Source organism: Stigmatopora argus, chromosome 21 (genome assembly GCF_051989625.1).
Source record: "Stigmatopora argus isolate UIUO_Sarg chromosome 21, RoL_Sarg_1.0, whole genome shotgun sequence".
Taxonomy (NCBI): Eukaryota; Metazoa; Chordata; class Actinopteri; order Syngnathiformes; family Syngnathidae; genus Stigmatopora; species Stigmatopora argus.
In genome coordinates, this window is record NC_135407.1 from 4,173,739 (window position 1) to 4,195,789 (window position 22,051).

Below are 22,051 nucleotides of genomic sequence, written 5' to 3' on the forward strand. Positions count from 1 at the left end.
CATTTTCGAGCAAAGGAATTCTTTTTTTTATATACGTAGAATCTAACCGTAAAAAGTGCTTAATTACCATTAATGTGAGATTATGTCGCCCAATATTTTTATTTGGGCTTTTTGACAGCAGAGAAATTATAGGTTGTCTCCTGTGTTCGACATTTAACATCTGAAAGTGCAACCCAAAAATTCAAACACATTCTAATTGACATGAAAATGGCAATTTTAAATACCGTATATTCCAGATTATACGTCACACTATTTTTATATAGTTTGGCTGGCCTTGCGACTTACTATATGTGCTTTTTATTTTTACACTCTGACCACTAACAACTTATGTTATATATGCCTATTTTGTTCTATTTTTTATTGTGAATTAAAAAACTGTCCACCAAAAAAATGCAACCTAAACTCCAGTGTGATTTATATATATTTTTTTTCCGTTATATGTATTGTGCATTCTTTGGCTAGTCCAACTTATATTCAGGTGGAAAATTCGGTAAATAAATAAAAAAGAAGCAGCTAGGCTTAAGTTAACTTATTTGGGAATCTAGTGTAAGAGCATAGAAATTAAAAATTAATTTCTGTGTACATGGGGAATATATAAGGGCTTTGATTCTTAAATATTAGACAGTTTGTTTCCTGATGGCTGTTTTTGTAGATTGAAATTACATAATGCAAAATAAAACACTACTTTAAAAACAAACCTAAGAAAACCGAATTTTTAAGTTGTCTTTCAAATTAAGTCATTAAAAAAATGAAATAAAAGCACATTTGAAAAAATGTTCAAAAAGCATTTTTCCCCAAAATACAGAAAAAAATGTTTACCTTAAATGAATGAAGGTTTTAAACTATTGAATAAACCATGTTGTTGTTTATAAAGAAATAACATTAGTGTAAACTAAGTCCCTCAGGTCCAAGAACTCATGTTCTTATTTCCTTTTTAGTATAACATTTTCCCCCTAACGGAGGACAAAAACAATACCATAATAGCAAAATGAATAAACATATATTTCAAAACAGCAAATCATTGTCCTATGAATATCTCTCTCTACAGAATACAGATCTGAAGAGGTCCCATAATACTTTACATTTGAGAATCTGTTTACGTTTGTACAACATTGTCCATGCCTGACTGCCTTAAATGACTTGAATACATATAAGAATAGATATTAATATTAATGATTACACTCGCCAGTTTAGGAGTCAGGCCTACATCAAACTATATCATCCAAAAGAAATGCCTTTATAGTAGTATTTATTCCCCATATTATTACTGGTGTCCCTTTGAACAAACTTAAAAACCTTTGTATAATTGCTATTTATGCAGAAAGAAAACAATTTAAAGGCAACGGGTTAAAAGAGCAATTGGTCGACTTTGTAATAGAAATGACTCATAGTTACAACACAGTATTGATTCATAACCCGACTACAAAATAGACGCGTAATATACAAATGTTACACCTGTACTCCTGTCTATTTTATTACCCTGCATCTATTTACCCCTAGTTTCACAATTCCGCCCTTTACGGCCAAAAAAGGTAGGAAATCTTGTTTGGAAAATGAACATTGTGATAGTATAGTTTTCATAATATATCATTTCGTAATCCTCCTGTTTTAAAAAGCACATGCACATTGATAACTCACTCCATCAGGTGAGTCAGAATAGGATTTTAGAGTACACGAGTATTGCAAAAAAATATATATAAATAAAGTCCACAGACAACAGAGGACATTTCTTCCATTTCTAACCATATTTCCACAAATAGTAGCCTTAAAAATGTCATTTTCATGAACATTTCAGAGCGACCACAATCATTAGTAATGCTGTTGTTTTGATCTAAAATTGTCTCTAAAGTTGCGTGCAACCAAGTGACAATGAAATTGATTAAATTCATTTTCTACTTGAAGAAGTACGGTATTTAAAGTCATATAAAGAGGAGGATTGCCTTCCAAATGTGCTATTTATAGTGTTGAACAAATTTAAATTTGACCATCTCTAGTCATTAAGTGCTATACCGACCGAACTCATATTTAGTCTTCAAGTCAAGTTCATTGTTGTATTTACATGTACTGTGTGTACTTTGGCGGGTTTTTACACCGGACGCATGGCCCATAATAGCTGGTATTTTCACACTTATTTTATTACTCCGTAATAAACGGCACTGACGCGTAGTAGCGAGCCTTTAGAGGCAGTATTGGAGCCACAGAAGGAAGCAAAAATTGAATTTTCTTTTGGTTTAAATCAAAAATTTAAATGATAATAAAAGATGTTGCATTTTTACAAAGGTCTTCCTTCACAATCCAGCACAACATAAAACTAACGTAAATGAGGATGTGCAGTAAAGGAATGTAAAATAAATTAAAAATAAATAATTCTGAACCACCGATAATCATGCACTATTTACGTTATTATTGGGTTGTAAGTGGAAATTTCAGGATGAGAATAAAATGGCCTCTTAATTTTGGAAAGTTAACATTTAGGTTCTGAAACCCGTATATATCACCTGAAAGCCTTTTTTGTGTCAGTTGCGTAAAGTAAAGTAAAAAAAAGAAGAAAATCCTACCCACCTAATTCCTATTTTTGTGTGCTTCTTCTAAGTGCTGTTTGTAACTGGATTCCCGAGTCTTCATCCCCGCGTAGGTTTAGCTCAAGAAACATGGAATGTTAGCTCAAGTTCAAGTCTTTGTACAAATTGGTGTCCGCCTTCAAGTGATTGTCAAAAGTTCTTTAAAAAGTTTTGAAGCGACTAGGAACCTTAGTGTGTGTGTGGTCCTACTTGATTGGCAAGCAGAGATGTTCAAGTGGAGTCGGATCGGGGGTTGCTTCGACGCTCACACTTGGATGACCATCACGGATCCCGGTCGCTTTCGTAGTGGCAGTCAGGATCCTGGGAGGCCCCCATAGCCCTGGTTGATAGACTGCAAGTGAGAGGAAAACACATTTGAACTGGAATGGCTTCAAAAACGTGCTCCGACCAATCTATTTCAACTGGGCGACTCCAAATGGATTGGACCTCCAACCCCGCCCCCTGACTGGATTAGCATCCAGTTCTTGGTCAACTGGTGTGTAAGTATGGAAGCCTCAAAACTTGGTCCTGCACTGACTAGCAAATTGAGAATGAAGTTTCAATGGCATTTGGAGCGAGTGGTGTCGATTAAAAAAAAATAGTAATACTAATAAAATCATATAGATATAGATATGTATGTAGACTCAGGAACTAACCTGGTCTGTGAGGATTCGCGGCTTAATATCAGGAATGGCGCCCCCTCTCAGCTCATCTTCCACAGCCATGAGTCTGACAACAGGGAAATAAAAATAAATGAAGTTGTATTATTGTTATTTTACACCGAGGTCTTGGGCATGCTGTTTGGTATGTTAAGCTAAGTTAATTGGCACTTTGGAAAAACGTGTAGACACTGCTTGGGTTTGCTAACTCACTAGTCCTGAGTCTTTGTCACGAGAATGACGTGAATATGTGCAAATTTCCCCACTCGACTTGGTGTTGGCAGACGGTTGTTTTGTTAATTTACAAAAATCTGTCAAATCATTTGAAATGTAAATAAATAAAGAAAAATAGATGTGTGGCTGAAGGGTCACCTGTTGATGATGCCTTTGATTTGAGAGTCTTTCTCCACTTGCTGCTGCTGGAGACGTCGCTCGCTGTCGTCCAGGCGGCACTGGTACTGTTGCAGGATTTTACTAGTCTGCTGCTCCTGCGACGCCAGCCTGTGCTCGTACTCTTCCAGCTTGCGATGGGACATCTTCAGACGCTCCTTCAGGGAGTGGATCTCCTCCTCATACTCTTTCACCTGCGAGGAGGACATGACCAAAAATGGCTTTGTGCTTTTGCCACGTCGACTATTTGAAGTGTTGCGCTTACCCTCTCCAGACGGGATTCGTCCATGCTCTTGGAGTACTCCTTGAGCTGGCCCTCGCGGTCGGGCCGCAGGCTCTCGATGTCGGCGGAAAGATGAGGCATGTTAGACACCCAGGCTACCGTGCGCTCATTTAAATTGGACTGAGATCCCTGGAAGAAAAACATGTAAACATTCATCCTTTTAGCAATACAGTAATACCTCGTTTATCGTGGATGTGCTGCCACAGATGAATAACCATGGCGTAGGGAAAGTCTTTTTATAGTGTCTATTTACTAATATTATTAGGACGTTTACATACCTGTCAACTTATGTTTTTCTGTATTTTCTACGATTTTTGATCATTTCAAATTGTGTACACCGTAAAACAACTTTTGTATGGGATTTGTTTTAAGTACGTTTTTTTTTTGTAAAAACCGATCCGGTTTTACCCATTTCGGCTCTGATCCGGATCGTCTTGATCACTGGTAGCAGACGAAAACGCCATCGCCGACTACAAATAGTATTGTCATACGATACGCGCATTACCCTTTTCACTATATAAATATAGCACGTCAGAAAGCCGTCCATTTTGGAGAAAATTGAAGACTTTTACGTGCGCCCTATGAGAGTGTTGCATTTGTACGGGTTTCTATTGCTTAATAAGGGGAATTGCAATCATTCATACGGGGAGGAATTGGCCCAGGTTTGCTTTTAAAACCCTCTTTGTACTATTTTTAAATCCCGAAGGTAGACACTGTCCCCCAGTGGCCAAAGAAATACTCTCTAATTGTGAGTTGTCTTTTTGCCCATTTCACTCTTTGTATTATTGTTCTTAGACAAGATATTTGATGGATTCAAGTCACTATGTGGTGTAGATGCCTTCACCAAATGCAGTTCAGTAGACAAACAAAAATGGCCAATGATCGACTGACCTGCTTGTTGCCGAGTGGCTTGAGCAGGTGTTGCTGAGGAGGCTGAAGCTGTTGGGACTTTTTGCCACTTTTGGTCGGCGTATCCGTCGAGTCCTCGGCGGCGGCGGCGGAGGACGGGTTCTGGTTCTCCTTGGAGGCACCCGTCTGAAACGGCAAACCGGGAGCCGGACTGTCCGTGGAAGTCTCTTGCTGCTGTGTTTGCGTCGGTTGCTGTTGCGGCTGAGTTTGCCGCTGTTTGGCCTGGATGAAGTTGGCGTCATTGGACTCCAGTAGGAGGTTCCTGCTTTGGGGTCGGGCCTTGGGCGGCGTGCCGGTCGCCGGGGTGTTGATGGAGCGTTGGGACTTGAGATGGTGGGGCCCGACGGAGGACTGGCGGACGGGGTGAACGGTGGTAGGAGGCGTGGCCAAGGAGGCGGGTGTGCCAGTTCCGGTGGCCGTCTGAGAAGCTATGCCCATCATGTGTTGCTGCTGGAGGGACTCCTGAGGGAGGAAAGACAACACCGTTAGCATGTGCATCCATCTGCAAAAATCGGATTTAATAAAACACAAGAAGGACTTTTTCTTGTGTAACAGAATAAAAATGTCAATAAAAGTGCAAGTGGCCATCTTAAGTGATGTCAGACATTTTTATAAGGCTGCCGTTATTTCAGCCTTTGGTAGTGAATTGATGCATGAAACATCGCTATAATGAGGTCAATCCTCACGTAGAGAAATTTTCTCCATCTTTTTTTCCTAGGGAGAAGTAGGAAGATTTTGTATTCATTCTTTTCTATTGATGTATTGGCAGTCCGTCGCAAATGCTCTTAGAAAAGATATCTCCTCATATAGAAAAATGGACAACTTGATAATTAATTCAACAAGAACAATCGCCCTGACACCGACTGTATTTGAAAAAAAAAAAACTGGGAGGCTGAGAGATGTTTGTTCCGCCACAGCCCACGCGTCAGGACAGAAATAACTCAGGACACTACGGCACATAATGGTATCATTAGAAGCACAGCAATTTACACAGTGTGACGGGCAAGCTAATAACAAATTTTACATGTCTTATTATGCGTCATGCATACAAAATGCACTCACTTTTGAAATGCTTACCACTAGCACCATGAACATAAAATAAATGAACGTCTGCTGAATCACCAGACAAGTTGATTTGGACTCATTTACAACCATTAACTCCTCAACTTCCATTAACACCAATAGATATTCGATCTATTTTAACAGGGAAGGCTGGCAGTGATCATTCGGTTTGTTAACGGCAGCGCCAAAAAGATTCAAATCTTATGGTGAATGTTTCTGGAGTTAGAGTTTATTCACATAGCGTTTTGAATATATATTGGCCGAGGTTGACTGGTATGAAAATAGCATAGCGACGTCATTGTAATTTTTTTTCGGGACGGGTGCTCACCTGCACTTGGAGTGAGAGCTGGTGCCAGACAAAGTCGTTCTGGTTCTGGTTCTGCCGGGCAAAGTCGTCGCTGTAGCTGTGCGAGTGGACGATGCTAGGCTGCACCAGGCTGTTCTGCGAGCGGAGCGCCGACAAATCTTCGCTGCGGGAGAAGACGTTATTGCCGAAGGCCGGCGCGTAGTCGTGGTGGCCGTTCTCCGGCTCGGGCGCGAGAAGGAGGGGCGGCGGCGGAGGATGAGCCGGCGAGTTCTGCGCCGCCAGGTGGAAGAGAGGATTCTGGAATGACAGCGGGTAGTTCATGGCCGCCGCCGCCTGCTGTTGCTGCTGGGAGATGGACTCGGTGGGGCCGCCGATGTGGCCCATCTGGCTCAGCCTCAGGCCGGAGCCACCCATGCGGAGGGGGCCGCCCAAGTTGCTAAAGCTGTGGCCCAAGCCGGCGATGGAGGCCTGGGAGGAGGTTAACATGTCCCCAACAGAGTTCAGGTTGGAGATGCTGTTCATGCGCGAGTCTTGGAGGTCCATCATTGACACGCTTTTGTTCACACTGTGAACCTGACACAAGTGACAATAGCACAACATGGTAACACTGGGGAAGACAATTTTTTCTTGAATTAGCTCTGACTGCTCTTTTTCTTCACCTCCGCCACTAAGTGGAACCTACACGGGGCGGAAGTTATGGATTCGGTTCTGTATGTGTGTCGGGGTCATCATTCGAGAACGCATTGCAGATTATTATCATGGAATCTGACATGGAAGAGGTGATTACATGATATGCTATTGAGGTCAAATGTCACAGGGGTTAGAAAAGGACATTTGGGACTATGGGTCTATTTAACTCAAATTTATGGGTGTGTTATAATATGAAGAAAAAGTCTGCTGACTATTTAAAGCCCTTGTCCTTTTGCCCATTTGCATGGGCACTCTACTAATTATGCCCATGCTTTGAATATGGCTGCTTAGGTGGAAATGTGCTCTCTTAGAATCCTCCAATCTAAAATAACTTTTGGGTGAAGAATCCAAAACTAGCCTAGATTTTTTCCCTACCATGTCAAGTTGTTCAACTCTAAAATAAACCATTTCTAAAATATTACAGGTCATCAAGTGATTATTTTTGGTGGTTTATGCATTTAACTTGTCCAAAAAAAAAGACTGGAGTTTTGGAATGAGCATGCTTAACTTCAGTTAAAATCAGACTAAGTAGAAGGATGCATTTTTCAAAATGTGATCGATCATTGCATATTATTCCTTCCACACGCGGCTGACGTTGTTACCTTAGGATCGGGTTCTGTGATGTCCGAACTGCTGGTGCAGTAAGCTGGACTGGAGCGAGCAAGCGGTGGTCGGGTCACGTAAAAGACTTCCCGGGACGAGCGCAGGTCTCTTTCGGCCTGACGCCTCATGTTGAGGTTGGACGAAAGCGACTCGACGGCCGACACGGTGGGTGGCGACGGCAGGCGGGAGATGTCTATGGAACTGCACATGAAAGAAGGGAATCCACTGTTAAATATCATTCCATCATTGCCAGCCCCCCCAGTCAAAGTAAATAAATGTTTAAATAAAAAATGTAATTAAAATGTTTTTTGGGACATCCATAATAAATAGGTACATTTGGGAAAACCCAGCATGTGTGGATTTTTCCGATGTGTGCCGACACCGTTTTTCATCATAAAAACGCCACTAAATTGTTTTCAAGTTAAATTCAGTGGAGGAGAATCTGTCGCAATTACAGCTGTTATTGCTCTTACGTAAAGGGTTCTCATTTAAATTGTTAGGCGATAACGAGAGCTGGTGTCTCCTGATAATACGAAGTGTGAGAAGGGGGATTTTGGCTAAGGGGGTTTGAGAACAGATGGCGCCAGCAATTACCGATTGATAAAATACTTAGCGTCTTTGGAGATAAATTGGGTGACATTAGAAGGTCTCTTGGAATTAAGGCGGGCATTGTGTTCCAAATTCCCATCCCGTAAGTTTTCTCGTTCTGCCTTTTACGATTAATTACAGCGTCAGGACGCGGCGGTGTCAGGCCGCGTTAGAATTACCCGTCCTCCCGGCGGACACGATGATCTATTTTCTGAAACGGAAGGAGGGAAGGGGACGGGGAGGGGGGGTTGGACACCTACCTGTTTAAGTCACGCATCATCAGGCTCTGGAAGTCGGAGGACATGAGGCGATTGAACGTGGGTCGAGAGAAGAGTCTGTCCTTGGGCCGCTCGGGTTGATGGTTGGCGACGGCGTGCAGCTGGGGGTTGCGCAGGGCCACGCTGATGTCGTTAAGCAGCCGAGGCAGCGGGCCCAGTTTGAGAATGGCGTCCTGTGAGCAAGTAGGGAAAATGTCAGCGTCAACACATGTCCTTTAACGCCGGGTTGCCAGGTTGTTAATGGGGGACCTTTGTCAGGTTTCTTCGACATCAAGCTCACCAACCTTGCTCAGCTGGCCCATGACCTCCCAAAGCAGACTGTGAAGCATCGACAGCTCCCTGCCGAGGTCGATGTAGCCCTCGAAGCCTCCGGCGTTCCCTCCGCCGTCCATGTTGGAGATTTCGTAGAGGAACTGCTGCATGGAGCCCCACTCCATTTCCAGGAATTCGTTCATAAAGTACATGTATTCCTCCTTGGGTCCAAACCTGCAGGCGGCACGAGTTCAAGCGCTTGACTGTCATTGGAACGGCGCGACTCGTCAAACGAATCGGGCCTCGGCGGGGTACTCACTTGTTGAAGCTGGCCAGGTTCTGCGTGACTTTGGCGATGAGCGTAAGAGTCCGTGAGGTGCGCTCCGCCGGATATTCTTGTGTCAGGTTGAAAAGCGAAGGCGACATGATGGCCGGACACATAAAACGGAGGAACAGCGAGGAGCTGATGAGGCTGTCGGCCAGGTCTTCCCTGCCGCGTTCCGCGCATCGGGCCCGCCACGAGGCGAACACTTCCTTCATCTCGCGGGGGAAAATGCTAGAACCGACGCAATGAGACCCCGTTTAGAAACGGGAAGGACTTGTTTTTTCCAGAGCTGGCGTACTCACCAGAGGGAGTTGATGATCTTGCAGAGTAGGAGCTCGCAGCACATCCGAAGGTTAGCTTGGTGGTCGGCCAGGACCGAGGGCGGGACTCGCATGGGGTCCACCTCGCAGTTTTCCTCGGATTCGTATAACGCTCGGATGAAGTCACCTGCCGAGTTTCCGGCATGAAAATGAAAGAACAAAAAAATACAGTAATACCTCGTTTAACGCTGTTAGTAGGCTCCAAGTCAATAGATTAAAAACCGCAATGTAGGGATTGTGTATTTCTGGTGTCCAGTTAACATTATTTGGACATTTTAAAGTATTATTTAACTCGTGCTCAGTGAAATAATCTCCAAATTGTGACTTGCATTTTTTCACTCTCCATATATTTGGCGGATCCAAGCTCCGATGTGGCGAGGTACCGATTTTTAGATTGACCATCAGATCTTACCTATTCCCTCCTTGAGGTATCGGTGGCCAATCAGCTTGAGGTACTCCTCCACAGCTTTCGTGGCGAGCGTATTCTCTCGGAAGATCATGTGTTCGCGCTCCATGAATCGATCCACTTCACACATGGCCATGTCAGAGAGAAACTCCTAAGAGATGGTCAAAGTTGATGTTTTTTTGCTCGTCAGAAAGCGGAGTTAATCCGAGTCTTTACATACCTTAGTTTTCCCAGTGCTTTGGAGAATGTGCACCAAGGCAAACGCCACTTCTTCTTTGCTCTTCACGCTCAGGAGCGGCTCCAGAACCGCGCACAGTGTCCGGTAGTTGTTGGTGATGTACTCGGCGAACTCCTTGTATAGCTCCATGGGGAGGATGTTCATGGTTTGGTAGCGGGATTTGACGCGGAGCGAGGCGTTGATGATTTTGCCGCTGCCCACGCCGCCGCTTTTGGCTAAAACACTGGACTGGATGACGGGATACCATTGTTCGACGAATTGACGGCCCGTGATGCTGGAGATGGGGATGCTGACCAGGCCGATGTACGTGCTTTTCTCCTAGAAGCGCAATTGGGGGAAAAAATGTAGCTTTTGGAACATAACGGCGAGTAAATCATTTCTGTTTTAGCATCAAATTCAAATGAAGATTATTATATTTCTTGATTTTCCCCTTTTTAAAACAATGATCGGAATTTAAGGATTTTTTTTTCTTTTTGTGTTCTTAGTTCAAAAGCATTTTGTAAAATCTAAAAATATAAAAAAAGTATTTTCTGTTTTCCACTTTATTATTTAACATAATTTAAAAAAAGACTCCTTTTGAAATGAAAAACAAATGATTAAAAGATGTTTTCCCTCAAATAAACAGACTTGTAGATCTATTAAAAACAGAATATTTAGGGCTTTTGATCCAGCTCTTTTAAAAAAATATCTAAATATGATAACTAAAATGGTGTAGCCTACATGAAATTGAGTTGATGTTAATGCGGCTCACGAACCCACCCGAGTTTGACACCCTTGCCGTAGGGCGTTACCTTGCGTCGTTTTTTGTCCGTCTCCTTGTAGAGGTGGAAGCGAAGGCTACGGATGGTAGGCAGGTTATTGAACTCGAAATGCTCTCCCCAGAAGACGGTGTCCGTGCGAGGTTTGCTGGTGGTGCGAGCGTAAAGCATGTCGTCCAGGCACAGCTCGCAGTAGTAGCGTTTCTTTGTCGGCAAATCCCGGGCTTCGATGATCCATAGCTTCAGCACGTTGTCCACTCGCCTGCTGTTGTCCTGGGCCACGAAGAAAATTAAAAATGCTTAATGGCTGTTATTGTCAGAAACAGACGGCCAATCGATGAATCCGTGAGCGTTCATTGAAAACGATTGTTGTTGTCCAATCCATTTTGACTGACAAGATGGATTGTACGTCTAAAAATACAATCACTCAATGCTAGCCATCCCATAAGAAATGTATTTGATGCCAATCACTGTCAATGGGCGTGAATTAAAATACAAATATGACATCATCATTTCATGCCGCTTAATTTTATGATTCATTTTATGAATAAATGTCCAATTGTGAAGATATTAACTGTGCCTTTATTTACTGCCTTTATTTAGCAAGTGGAGACGTTCATAATTTTAACTAAAAACTAATTATTATTATTATTATAACAAAATTGTTGAATGGCATAGAAGACATTGATTCGTCCCTATACCAAGGTGATTAATCGTGACTAATCGCAAAGACCTTGTGAGATGGTCTCTTTTTTTTTTTACTTTTTGTTGGTGCCAAGCCTTAGTAAAAACATTTTAATGAATTAACCAGAAATTAATGAGTTTTACGCTCACCTTGTTTGGTTTGACAGCTCTTTGAAGGTTTTCAATCCACTTGTCCCTCTCCGAAGCGGAACGGCAGGCAAAACATTTTGTCCCTGAATTAGTTGTAACCTAAAGATAGAAAAAGACAACATTAGTACATCAAGCACGGGTGCCAAAATTGCAGTCCGGGGCCAGATCTGGCTCACCACATTACTTTGCATGCCCAGTGCAAAGTCATGTCAATATAAATTAATTCAATCACATCACTTTGCATGTAATCCCTCAAATATCACGGTTAATGTAGACCAGACGTGGCCGCGATACTCAAAAAATAGCAAAGTAGGTTCACCCCTATTATAAGTACTTTTTTTTCTTCTTCAATGCTGAGTGGCTTTCGCTTACGAGTTTCAGCATGGATTTTCACATTTTTATGAACTTTAAAATTCATCTTTTAAATAATTAGGCCGAAAAAAAATGCTAAATAGTGAATTCGACTGATATAAAGGGAATAGAAATGAGAACGCAATGAAACATGCTTGAAAACTGACACAAAAAAAAACATTTTTACACACCTCAAAGCAATACTCTTGTCCTAAAATGCTAGAATGGACGGGTTTAATGACGGCATCTTCGTCCAGCACCAAGTCCAAAGCCTCGGCGGCGCTGCTGGGAGAAAGCAGCGACTCGTGGGAGTGGGATTCTTTGAAACTCTGCATCAAGCGTGTCCTTGTGGGATCGAGATAATACAAAAAAACACACAAATACACATACAATGTGTTCATTTTCACAGTTCCAAGTATGTAACTGTCATCATCCTTAAATAAACGTATCCAGGAAGACTTTGATTCGATACACACGTGAGTCACGATGACTCGGGGAGCCCTAACGCATCACACCTGACAATCTAAATATATTTTTAGAGATGATCCTTTCATAATGAGTTTTGGGGGCGGCGAGGAGGAAGAGCGCTGGCTTTTCATTTCTTGTTGTTTGCGCTTTGGCTTGTTGACTCGCCGCGTCTGCGTCATTCGTTAGCAGGAGTCGCGACGGCGAGGAAAATGTAGGAGTCAAAATTTAGTTCCTTTTCAAAAATGTAGGAGTCAAAATTCAGTTTGTTTTCCACTTTTAAAAAGGTTTCGAGGCCAGGCGCCGTTGAATTGCGTCAAGGAATTAAAAGAGCGTTATCGCGCGAAGAAGAAGCGCATTGTAACCAATGTTCCCTCTATTTTTTTGTTTGTCTGGGCAGAAAGACAACCTCCCTGAGCACACTGAGTACCGGTGTGAGCAACATCATCATTGCTCGCTATGGGCACACACCAGTATCACACCTGCCATAAGCAGGTGTATGTCTACTACACATAAATGATTTAGTAATAACAAAACGTAATGATTAATATCTATGAATGGGCAGCCCGGCAGATGAGTGGTTCGCGCGTCAGCCTCACAGCTAAAAAAAAAAAAAAAATTAAAATTGGGATTTTATTTTGTGCGCTCCATATGATTTACTGTGTGCAGAGAAGATGAGAGTAGTGCGCAATTGCGCACGCGCGCACCTTAAAGGGAACATTGATTGTAACGTCCACCGGGAAATTAGAAGTCAAATAAAGACATGAAGACACTTTCGCGTTCAAATGTCTATCAGAAGATGCAGTTTGAAAAATTATATGGTAAAAAAATAAATAAAAAGAGCTTGGCAGGCCCCATTTTGAGCAGCTGCGAGAGCGCCAAGTTGGACGTCGGATCCGACGGGAGAATTAAGCGTGTGTGGGCAGAAGGGGAAGCCGGCTGTGAAGGCAGCTGGCAGGCAGCGGTACCAAGCCGGGCCAGGAAGCCAAGGTGACCAGCCCCTCTGACCTCTACCACCTTCTCCACCTCAACATTATTTTCATTTTCTTTCAATTTCAAGCCGCGCGTTAGTTAAGCTTCCTTTCTTGCTTGCCCTGAAAATGTCGACATTCCTCCTCTAGTGGCTAGTGTCAGCAGTATAGCTCCACTTTTTTCATCTTCACTTCCTGTACGTGTCGTGACTGAATTGTGTTAGTACAGCAGAAAATGTCTGACAACAACGCAGGCCAGATTCCCCCCGAGATGTGACCCCACTTTAGAATGCAAAAACAAGAAGAAGCAAGCCGCAGGAACAGCATACTTGGATTATTTTGTTTTGCATCCAATAACAATATGCATCATGACATTTTTTATGTGATTGACAGCAATCCAATTCACTCGTCTTATTCGCCAATTGCTTCTAGAGTCAGTTAGCGACATTAATCTGCTAGCATTTGGTCACAAACCTTGTTAAGCATGAGTGTGCTTATTGGATATTGGCATACTTTCACGACTCCGTCATAAAGTACCGTATTTTCACGACTATAAGGCGCACCGCATTATAAGGCGCACCCTCATTTTATTTTTTTCCATATATAAAGCACACTGGATTATAAGGCACCCTGTCTATTCTGGAGAAAATTTTAAGACATTTAAGTGTGCCTTATAGTCGTGAAAATACGGTAATTGTTTTTTTGTCCATGAGATAACCTATTACTGTTTTAGCTTTGTATGTCAATTCAAGCAAATAACTGTTTAGTCAAGGCTCACATTTGGCTCGCAATCAAGTTATTATTGCCCAAATTAAATTACTACTTCTTTAATCTGTCTATCTCAATTTGGTGATTTGCTTTTTGAACTTTGTTTTCATGTTCGAGGTTAAGATAAAATAAAACAAGATTGAATGGAATATTAAAAGTCATTTTGATCATTATACATCTAACCACAACTCTAATTTTACTCGAATAACAGCAGTAAAAGAATTAAGATTAAAAATAGTTAAAAAAAATATATATATATAAAAAAAAGAACTGACCTCTCTTGATCGGCACTCCGGAACCGAGGCAGAATCATCTGTCGAAAACTGCTGGTCCGATCCAGTTTGGGCTGACTTTTGGCTCTCTTGATGGAGCCCTTCAATCTCCGATTAAGGAAACTCTGAACATTGAAAAAATAAAACAAACATAAACCATAACAGTAGCTTTACCTAAATGTATTTTTATCCACTTACCGGCTGTCTGAAGGACTGCGGAGTGGCATTGGGGGGCGTTTCCATGCTTGACTGTCGCACAGAAGCAAAACTTGCCCTCCGTGATTGGTCTAGACGGGAAAATGCAATCATAAGTTACACTTTTAGTAGAAAAAAAATCAAGACTTGACTGTCAACATGCCCTTAACACTGCCAATAAACAAAGACAGACATCCACAGCGACAAAGTGAGCTTTTACTGAATACGTGTAACATGCACGTAAGCAAAAGTGAGCGATTTGCAACCCAAAGTATCATCGTACGCTTTCTTCTATTGGATTTTAGCCTTTCTTTTCCTTGACTGTAAGCAAAAGACACACACACACACAGTCATCCTGCGATTTCCTCCCAAGGCCCGCGAACGGGCTGCTCGCCAGGTTCTATTCTGAAAGCCGGGATAATTGTTTGGTCTCCATGGTAACGGCCAGCTCGCATTTCAAGTGCTCAAGGTGGCGGCACGGTACAAAACAAAAAAAAAGGCGGGCAAAATGAGCTCTTTCTTGGGCGCCGGAGCACCTGACTGAGTGATGTGACGTAAAGCACGTGTTTGCGTGCGAGTGTGTGTGCATTTGTGTGTGTGTGTGTGTGTTGACTCTCTCCATTTGGGATGTAAATTGTTGGCTGTGTGGGCGGTTCCAGCCTCCAGCTAGCTGCGCTACGGAGGAAGAAGACTGCAGAGTGGGTGTTAAGAAGCATACTCGCCACTTATCATGCGGCCCTCTATGAAAACATGCTTTTTAATTCAATCAGAGTTGAATGAAATCGCAATATTTTTCCTGGCAAAGTGTTTTGCAAAACATTGGGGGAGTATTTGCAAAAAAATGTAATAACTCAAATCCACAAGCTTGGAATATTTATGAGGAGTCTGTACTGATTTATTCGTTCAAGTATGACGATGATGAGCTTGTTTTTGGAGATTAAAGAATGAAAGCGTGACAAAAGTGGAGTTTTTAAAAGGGAGGTTAGGATCGGATATTTTTGAGCCCAATTTTGCCGTATTAAGGAGGCAAATTAGGCCCATTGAAATCTGTTTTTTTCCCCAATTTGAACAAAGCTGTGCAACATTAAAAGCTATTAAGATGGTTATTAGTGGTAGTAGTAGTTTTATGCTCTCTTTATGTATATATATATGACATTTTTTAATCATACCTCAGAATTTTTTGGACAGTTATAGACAGCAAATCAATTTCACTTGTAATGAATTGAACATCTATCGCGGTCAAAGGCAGCCAATGAGCCAGCGAATACTTTAAAAAAATATTTAAAAACCTGTGTATGCATGTTTTACCCGATTCAGATTCTCCGAAATTTCCGATCCCAACTCTAGTTTTAAAAGGAGAAAAAAAAATACAGGGAGATGATACCTAATTTGCAATTGATTAAAAAAAAAAACATCTTCCGAAACAGATTAAGTCAACTATAGAAATCTGTGAATCTTAATTTAAGACAACACCACCATCGAACCTAATTACCTCAAGTCATGCAACATGGTACAATTCCTACACAAACTGAGGATATCCATCACAAGTGCCCAAAACGTACAAATAGCCTGCTTTGGTCTGAATAGGTGACATGCTACAAACGGAGGTTCAAGGAGTCCGACTTGCTCATTTGGAGCGAGCCGCCAAGACGATCCGCCAGCGTGACGGCGTTGAGAGCAAAAAATAAATAAATAAACCTCAGCCATCAACTTGACGCCTCTTTGACAAGCTCCCGGCGTCGCCCCAGGAGGTTTTTCAGGCCGAGCGTGGGAGACGAAGTACGTGAGGGAAAACCCCAAATGAACCCCGACGTGTCAAACGCTGCCAGTTACTTCTTGACCGTATCCAATTCAGCATATGTAGAAAAGTGACCTTGAAATATCCCACTTTCCATCATTTGGACAACACCCAAAAACAGCAGCTCTACTGTTACCACGGCAACTCCACATTAGCTACTATAAAAGCATTTGAACCAGCCAGGACACCTAAAAACCTCAAAAATTATCATTCCGATTATGTATTCAAATCCCTTTCCTATTTGTAGTAAAGCTGTGGCTTTAAGAGTTTAAAGTTGTATTTGAGGGATTATTCGGGACAAAAAAAGTATATTAGTATGAAGTATGCTTCAAGTAGAGGAGTACATGTAGAAATAATATGACAACAAGAATTGCAATATTTCAAAAAATAAACGTTTAACAAGAATAAAGCTAAAGTATGACCTGATTAACTCAATAACTGCAATTGAGGGTGCTAAATCGAATAATAAATGTCAATAGTTATATTATGACACTGCTCATAACAAACAAACAAACAAAAAGACTATTTTTATGGCCTTTAAAAATAAAAGAGTCAAAATATTACGAGAATCAAGTCATCATTTGTTCTGTGTTAGGACCAAACATTGGAGACATGAAATTTGAACGCTTAAAAAGTCGCATATTTTTTATATTACAAATTTAGTACTCCATATTACAGAAAAGCCTGCATCAGCAATGACAAATTCCCATTTAACGAAAGCCCAACCTGAGCTCTCAGTAGGACGATTTATGCAAAGTGGGCAAGGAAAGACAAGTGACACTTGTGACTGCCGCTATTTTTAGCGCCTCAAGCTGCAATCAAGTAAGTATTAAAAAAAAAATAAAAAAAACAAGAAAGAGTAGAAGGTTGGAAAAGAAATCAGGAAGCACTTCAGGATTGGAACAGCAGAGGAGGGGGCAGGTGGGGTGAGGGAGTACAATGTGGGGGCGTTAGGAAGCTGCAGAAGCTCATCAGCCATTGGCTCCCTCCCATGTGGACTCCAAGGTGAGGCTGAACTTCACCTCAGAAAAACTGACCACTATCGACGTCGTAAGCGTTAACGGTTGTCGTTTATGTGCGTCCTTCCCGTGCCAGCTGGACGATTGTGGACTGGTTGACATGGCAACGTGGCTTGCTCCACACTATACTATAGTGTGTCTTTTGTTAATTTGTTAAACGGGTTTTCTGCCAAAACTGCAACTGCTTACCTCTCCCAAAATTTCAAAGAAAAAGAATACTAAGTCCATAATGCTTCCCTGCAATTCAGTGCTTACCGAATAATATATGACTGGCATAAATAACAAATGACTTATATATTGTTGATTGATACAAATTCATCCGTGTATGATTTTAGAATGCAATACTACAACTGAATCATAAACAACACTTAGAAACAATAATAAAACTGAATTATATACATAAAGATTTTTTAAGGACATTTAATTCATCCCTCTCAGTCAAAAGGAATTGAACGTCTAGCGCCCTCAATGGCACTGAGACGCGAGTCTTCCTGGCTTACGTGAATTGAACGTCTATCAATGGCAATTAAAGAGTTAAACACTATTAAAAAAAAGATTGGCGTGTTATTTGGGTTGGCGACCCGTGTGCATTTTATTCTGCTTAATTTTTGTTTTGTTTTTATTAACATTGCATTCATTTATAACTTTATTTTAAAAATAAAAATGAAAGAACCATGAATAAAAATTTATTTTTTTACATAGTAACTACCCCTATAATGGTTCAAAGGTCTTGGGTTTTAATATGAATTTAGGGCTAAGGAGTTCTATTAAAAATAAGTAAAAATAACAAAAAATAGCACAAAATACTTGCGCTAAACCACGATTACTCCCACAATAACACACACAATCCAATAATAGATTCTAGAGTGGTCTATAAGCATTTTTCCAGCGCTCTTCAGAGCGAAGGGGAAATCAAAGAAAAAAATCTCCCAAGCTGAGTCCTGACATTTACGATATCAGTCGACAAAAAGCAGTATGAATGAATAAGTTGACTAACTGGGGGGCTGTTGAACTATCCAGGTATAAGATGAAAAAGATGTAGAAATTGTATATCCCAACACAAAAAGTTGATACGACCAAAACAAGAAGACAGAAAAACAGACCAACACGCCACGTTAAAGAACGACAAACCTCCCTGGGGGAGGCAACGTGAAGCACGACAGAGAACCAAGTACATAATGGCAGATTGGATTTGCGCACTCACTTGGGGTTAAAACGCCGGATCCGCCACAGCACACTTCCACTTGACCGCCTAACCCAAACTGACCCTGATGCGGCAGCCACGACTTTGACGGCGCGTCCATGCAGCTACAAGGCACAAATACATGCGAAAATCATGTTCTGCTCATCTAGGTTGACTCTCTTGATCCCCCCCAACCCCCAATTGTTGCCCTTTTGTGACCTAAATGTCACCATCGCGGCTGTTCCACTTCAAGCTGCTCTTGTGATGAATTGATAGGATTTTTTGGGGGGCAATTGGCATGTGCAAGGTGGTAATCAGCCAAGTACTGTGTGTTTTAATGCATAAAGAAATGGGTTAAAAATACATTGACTTTGTCCTTCTTATCTGCAAGCAAAAAATACTACGGTCATCTTTTAAATTGCAACCGTTTCCGGTAATGTTCATATTTCATTCTTGCAAAATTGGTACCTTTTCTTTAAACTACTGTAAATTTGATTCTGAAACATTCACACTAGCGAAGGACTCTCCAGAAATTGCTAACCTTTACCCGTAGCATTCCAGTTTATTTTTGAGTAAACATTACAAAATTAATTTCATGATATTCTGAGAGATTATCGAATTGAAAATACAATAAACATTCAAAACTGTATATTCCCCATTGTAATATTACAAACGCAATCTCGTCAAGTTCAGATTTTTTCTTGGTAGAATTAAAACTATTAAAAAAATATTAAAGTAGGTGCCCATTTATAATAGTGCTATGATAATGCTTTAATAGTAATAACTCATTTTTCCTATACACAACACTATTCTCGCTTACTGAAGTAATTTTCTGATATTCACCATTTTAAAAATAGGACGGCTCCTGATTGGCTGTAAGAGATGCGTGCTAGCTAGTAGACATTTTCTCAAATAGTACTCAGCAGAAAACATTGAAACCCGCTCAAATTAAAAACACTAAAATGATTTTAGAACACAGCACTCTCAAGTCAAGAGTAGCAAATTCGGAGCGTTTCACGCATGCATTATTCAAAGAACAAAACGAACCTACGGGTATCAAAGCTCGAAGAGAAAAAATTAAACAAATGTTTGGCTTGGTTAAAAATTCACGCCCTCCTATTGCAATTCCAAGTGGTTGCTGGGAAACCAGCAGATGAAACGTGGACAATATTGACCACAAGTCCAAGAACTATTAATTTTCATGTTTCAAGCCTTTAGCCAATGAGTTTATATACCTCCAATTTGCGGCACAGTACATAAACATCTAGTTCGCATAAAATATTACAATTATGACGACTAGAATATGCTAGTAGCATTTGGGTATGATGTACTATTTTGCAGTGCTATATTAGCATTACTGCTACATAAGTCCCCCCAAAATATCAAGTACGAATATGTCAAAATATTCCGTATTTCGCCAAACGCGCCGTCAGCATCAATCACAAATGTGAGAATACTTGACACGGTGCAAAGGGTCCCTAATATTGACCCCGCTGAGTGTACAGATGGGAGACCCCCCCTCCTTCCTGCATGCACTGTCGCCAAATGTGTATTATATCGATATCACTCACCCAAAAATGATGGGGGGTTGCTTCCCGGCGAAGAAACGTTGACGGCTCAGTCACATCCGAGGATGCGGACCCTCTGGACCGGTTGACAGGTTGCCACGGCGACAGAGGCGAGGTTGAGAATCACACCTGAGCGGCCCCCTGGAGTGACCCTTCTCTCATCCCCTGCAAGTGGGTGTGTGCAGGCCCTCGGTCAGGTGTTTTAACCGGAAATGTGTGTGTCGGAAAGCCAGTTACCTCTCTTCTTCTTCCTCTTCCTCTTCTTTCTCTCCTCCAACTGTAGTGGGGACCACCAGGGGCAGCTGGGATGTTGCACTCTCTCTTTGGAGCCTTCTGGCTGTGGTCATGATGCGTTCACGGTCCTGGAATCATTGGCAAGTCCAGCGTTCAAAAAAACACCTTTAACCCTCACAGACGTCAATCGGCGTCCAAAAAAAGGTAAACATCCACATTTGCGCGTCATTTTTTGTTCTTGTTGACCATCGGTTCGGTTTCCGTTTACGACTAAACTCTTTGGCGAAGAAAATCCATTTTAAGATCCAGCAACTCGGTACCGAAGCAGCGTTTCCTTCCGCAGCGCGAGTCTGATTAAAGACAGCTGCGGGAGGACAGAAAAGACGCTCGTTCAATGGATGCGCCTCTCCCAGGGGGGCGGAGATAGCGCGTGAGATAGACGGAGCCGGAGGGGTGGGGGCCGAGGAAGCCCCGCCTACGAGGAGCGAGAAGGCTCCGCCCCGCCCCGCGAGCGCTCTTCTCCCGCTGGAGGAACCCCATCGTGCCGTTTAATTGGAATGAGATTGGAAGTGTGCGATAGAGCTCAAATGACACCCACAGTGAGATTAATCTCACACGCTGGTGAGGAAATCACTTGTTCAGTCGCTGCCATCCTCCCCGTTCAAATAGATTGGGCGTCTAAGAAGGGGAAAGTGGTTGAAATGGTTGAATCAGTTGGACATTTTAACTCATTGAGTGCCACTGAGCAACGTAGACCTATCGTTTGAGTTGGGAGAATTACAAATGTCCATTTGCTCACTCAGTTATTTTTGTATGTACAAAAATGACTTATAAAATAATCCCATTAGACTAAAATGTGGTTTCGAAAATCGTACAAAATTGATACAGCAGCAACACAAGAAAAAGCATTTTCTTTGCAGAACCTGTGTGGATTTTGTAGTAACAAACATTTGCACTTGTGGCCACTAGATGCTGCTAAATTGCCTGTCTGTTTTTTTTAAACCTGGATTTTAAAAAAAAAAATCACTTACCATTTTTCTTTAGGAATCACTTTTTTTTTTACAGGAAAACAAGCATCCATTACAAATTACTGTGTATTTAATATCAAATATAAACGACTTTTGCATATCTTATGTATTTTTGCGTCAATGGCACTGACACGAGTTCAAATGAATTAGAAAACTATCCTCCTTCTTATACTCCTACCAATTTATCAAAACGATACTGTCACTTTTTGTTTTATATTAATGTTTAATCCCCGTTAATATATCCCCATTGACTTTCGAATAACATGACTTACAGAGTATGGATGTCATTTTATAAATATAGAGTGACTTTGCTCACCTTCTACACACACATCGCCATGGAAACTGATAACGGAATAGCTTTTCTGAAAAAAAAATGTACAAGAACAAGAACTTGGATGATGGGCAAGGGAGTATTTTTAGAAGAGGACAACAACACAGCCCACGACTTTCATCAACTTTTATAACACACGAGCAAATGTATGAAGCAACGACATCGGTGTGGTTGATCAGCATGATTTGAAACGCGAGCCTTCACTCATACATCGCCATGGAAACTGATAAAAGAATAGCTTGGCTGCCATGCATGAACAGCATGGGGGGGCTACAGTTGAGAGGACATGAAAAGCTGGGGATGGAAAACGTGCATGAAAAGATCATTTTAAGTGGCGTACAAAAGGCACATTTGATGGATTCCGCGCGCTTGTCAATGTAACTATTGTACCCAAAGTGAATTTAG

At 41.6% G+C, this 22,051-nt stretch overlaps 1 protein-coding gene across 4 annotated transcripts; it reads right to left on the bottom strand.

Annotated features, from left to right (window-relative positions):
* Positions 1-362: 362 nt before the first annotated feature.
* Positions 363-20,686, bottom strand: syngap1a (synaptic Ras GTPase activating protein 1a). Of its 4 annotated transcripts, none has more exons than XM_077590421.1 (21): positions 20,291-20,686; positions 20,057-20,218; positions 18,507-18,610; positions 14,489-14,577; positions 14,294-14,415; positions 12,006-12,159; positions 11,464-11,562; positions 10,663-10,902; positions 9,854-10,189; positions 9,640-9,784; positions 9,210-9,354; positions 8,902-9,138; positions 8,615-8,816; positions 8,313-8,503; positions 7,464-7,665; positions 6,193-6,639; positions 4,785-5,264; positions 3,876-4,022; positions 3,593-3,804; positions 3,218-3,290; positions 363-2,913 (listed from the first exon to the last, which is right to left on the bottom strand). In XM_077590421.1, exons 3-21 carry the CDS (start codon positions 18,604-18,606, stop codon positions 2,875-2,877), a joined length of 3,660 nt encoding a protein of 1,219 aa, XP_077446547.1. In that variant the 5' UTR covers positions 18,607-18,610; positions 20,057-20,218; positions 20,291-20,686; the 3' UTR covers positions 363-2,874. The 4 variants fall into 4 exon arrangements, with proteins under 4 accessions (XP_077446547.1, XP_077446544.1, XP_077446548.1 ...); XM_077590418.1 differs by having other exon boundaries at positions 6,193-6,744; XM_077590422.1 differs by lacking the exon at positions 18,507-18,610 and having other exon boundaries at positions 6,193-6,744.
* Positions 20,687-22,051: the final 1,365 nt, after the last annotated feature.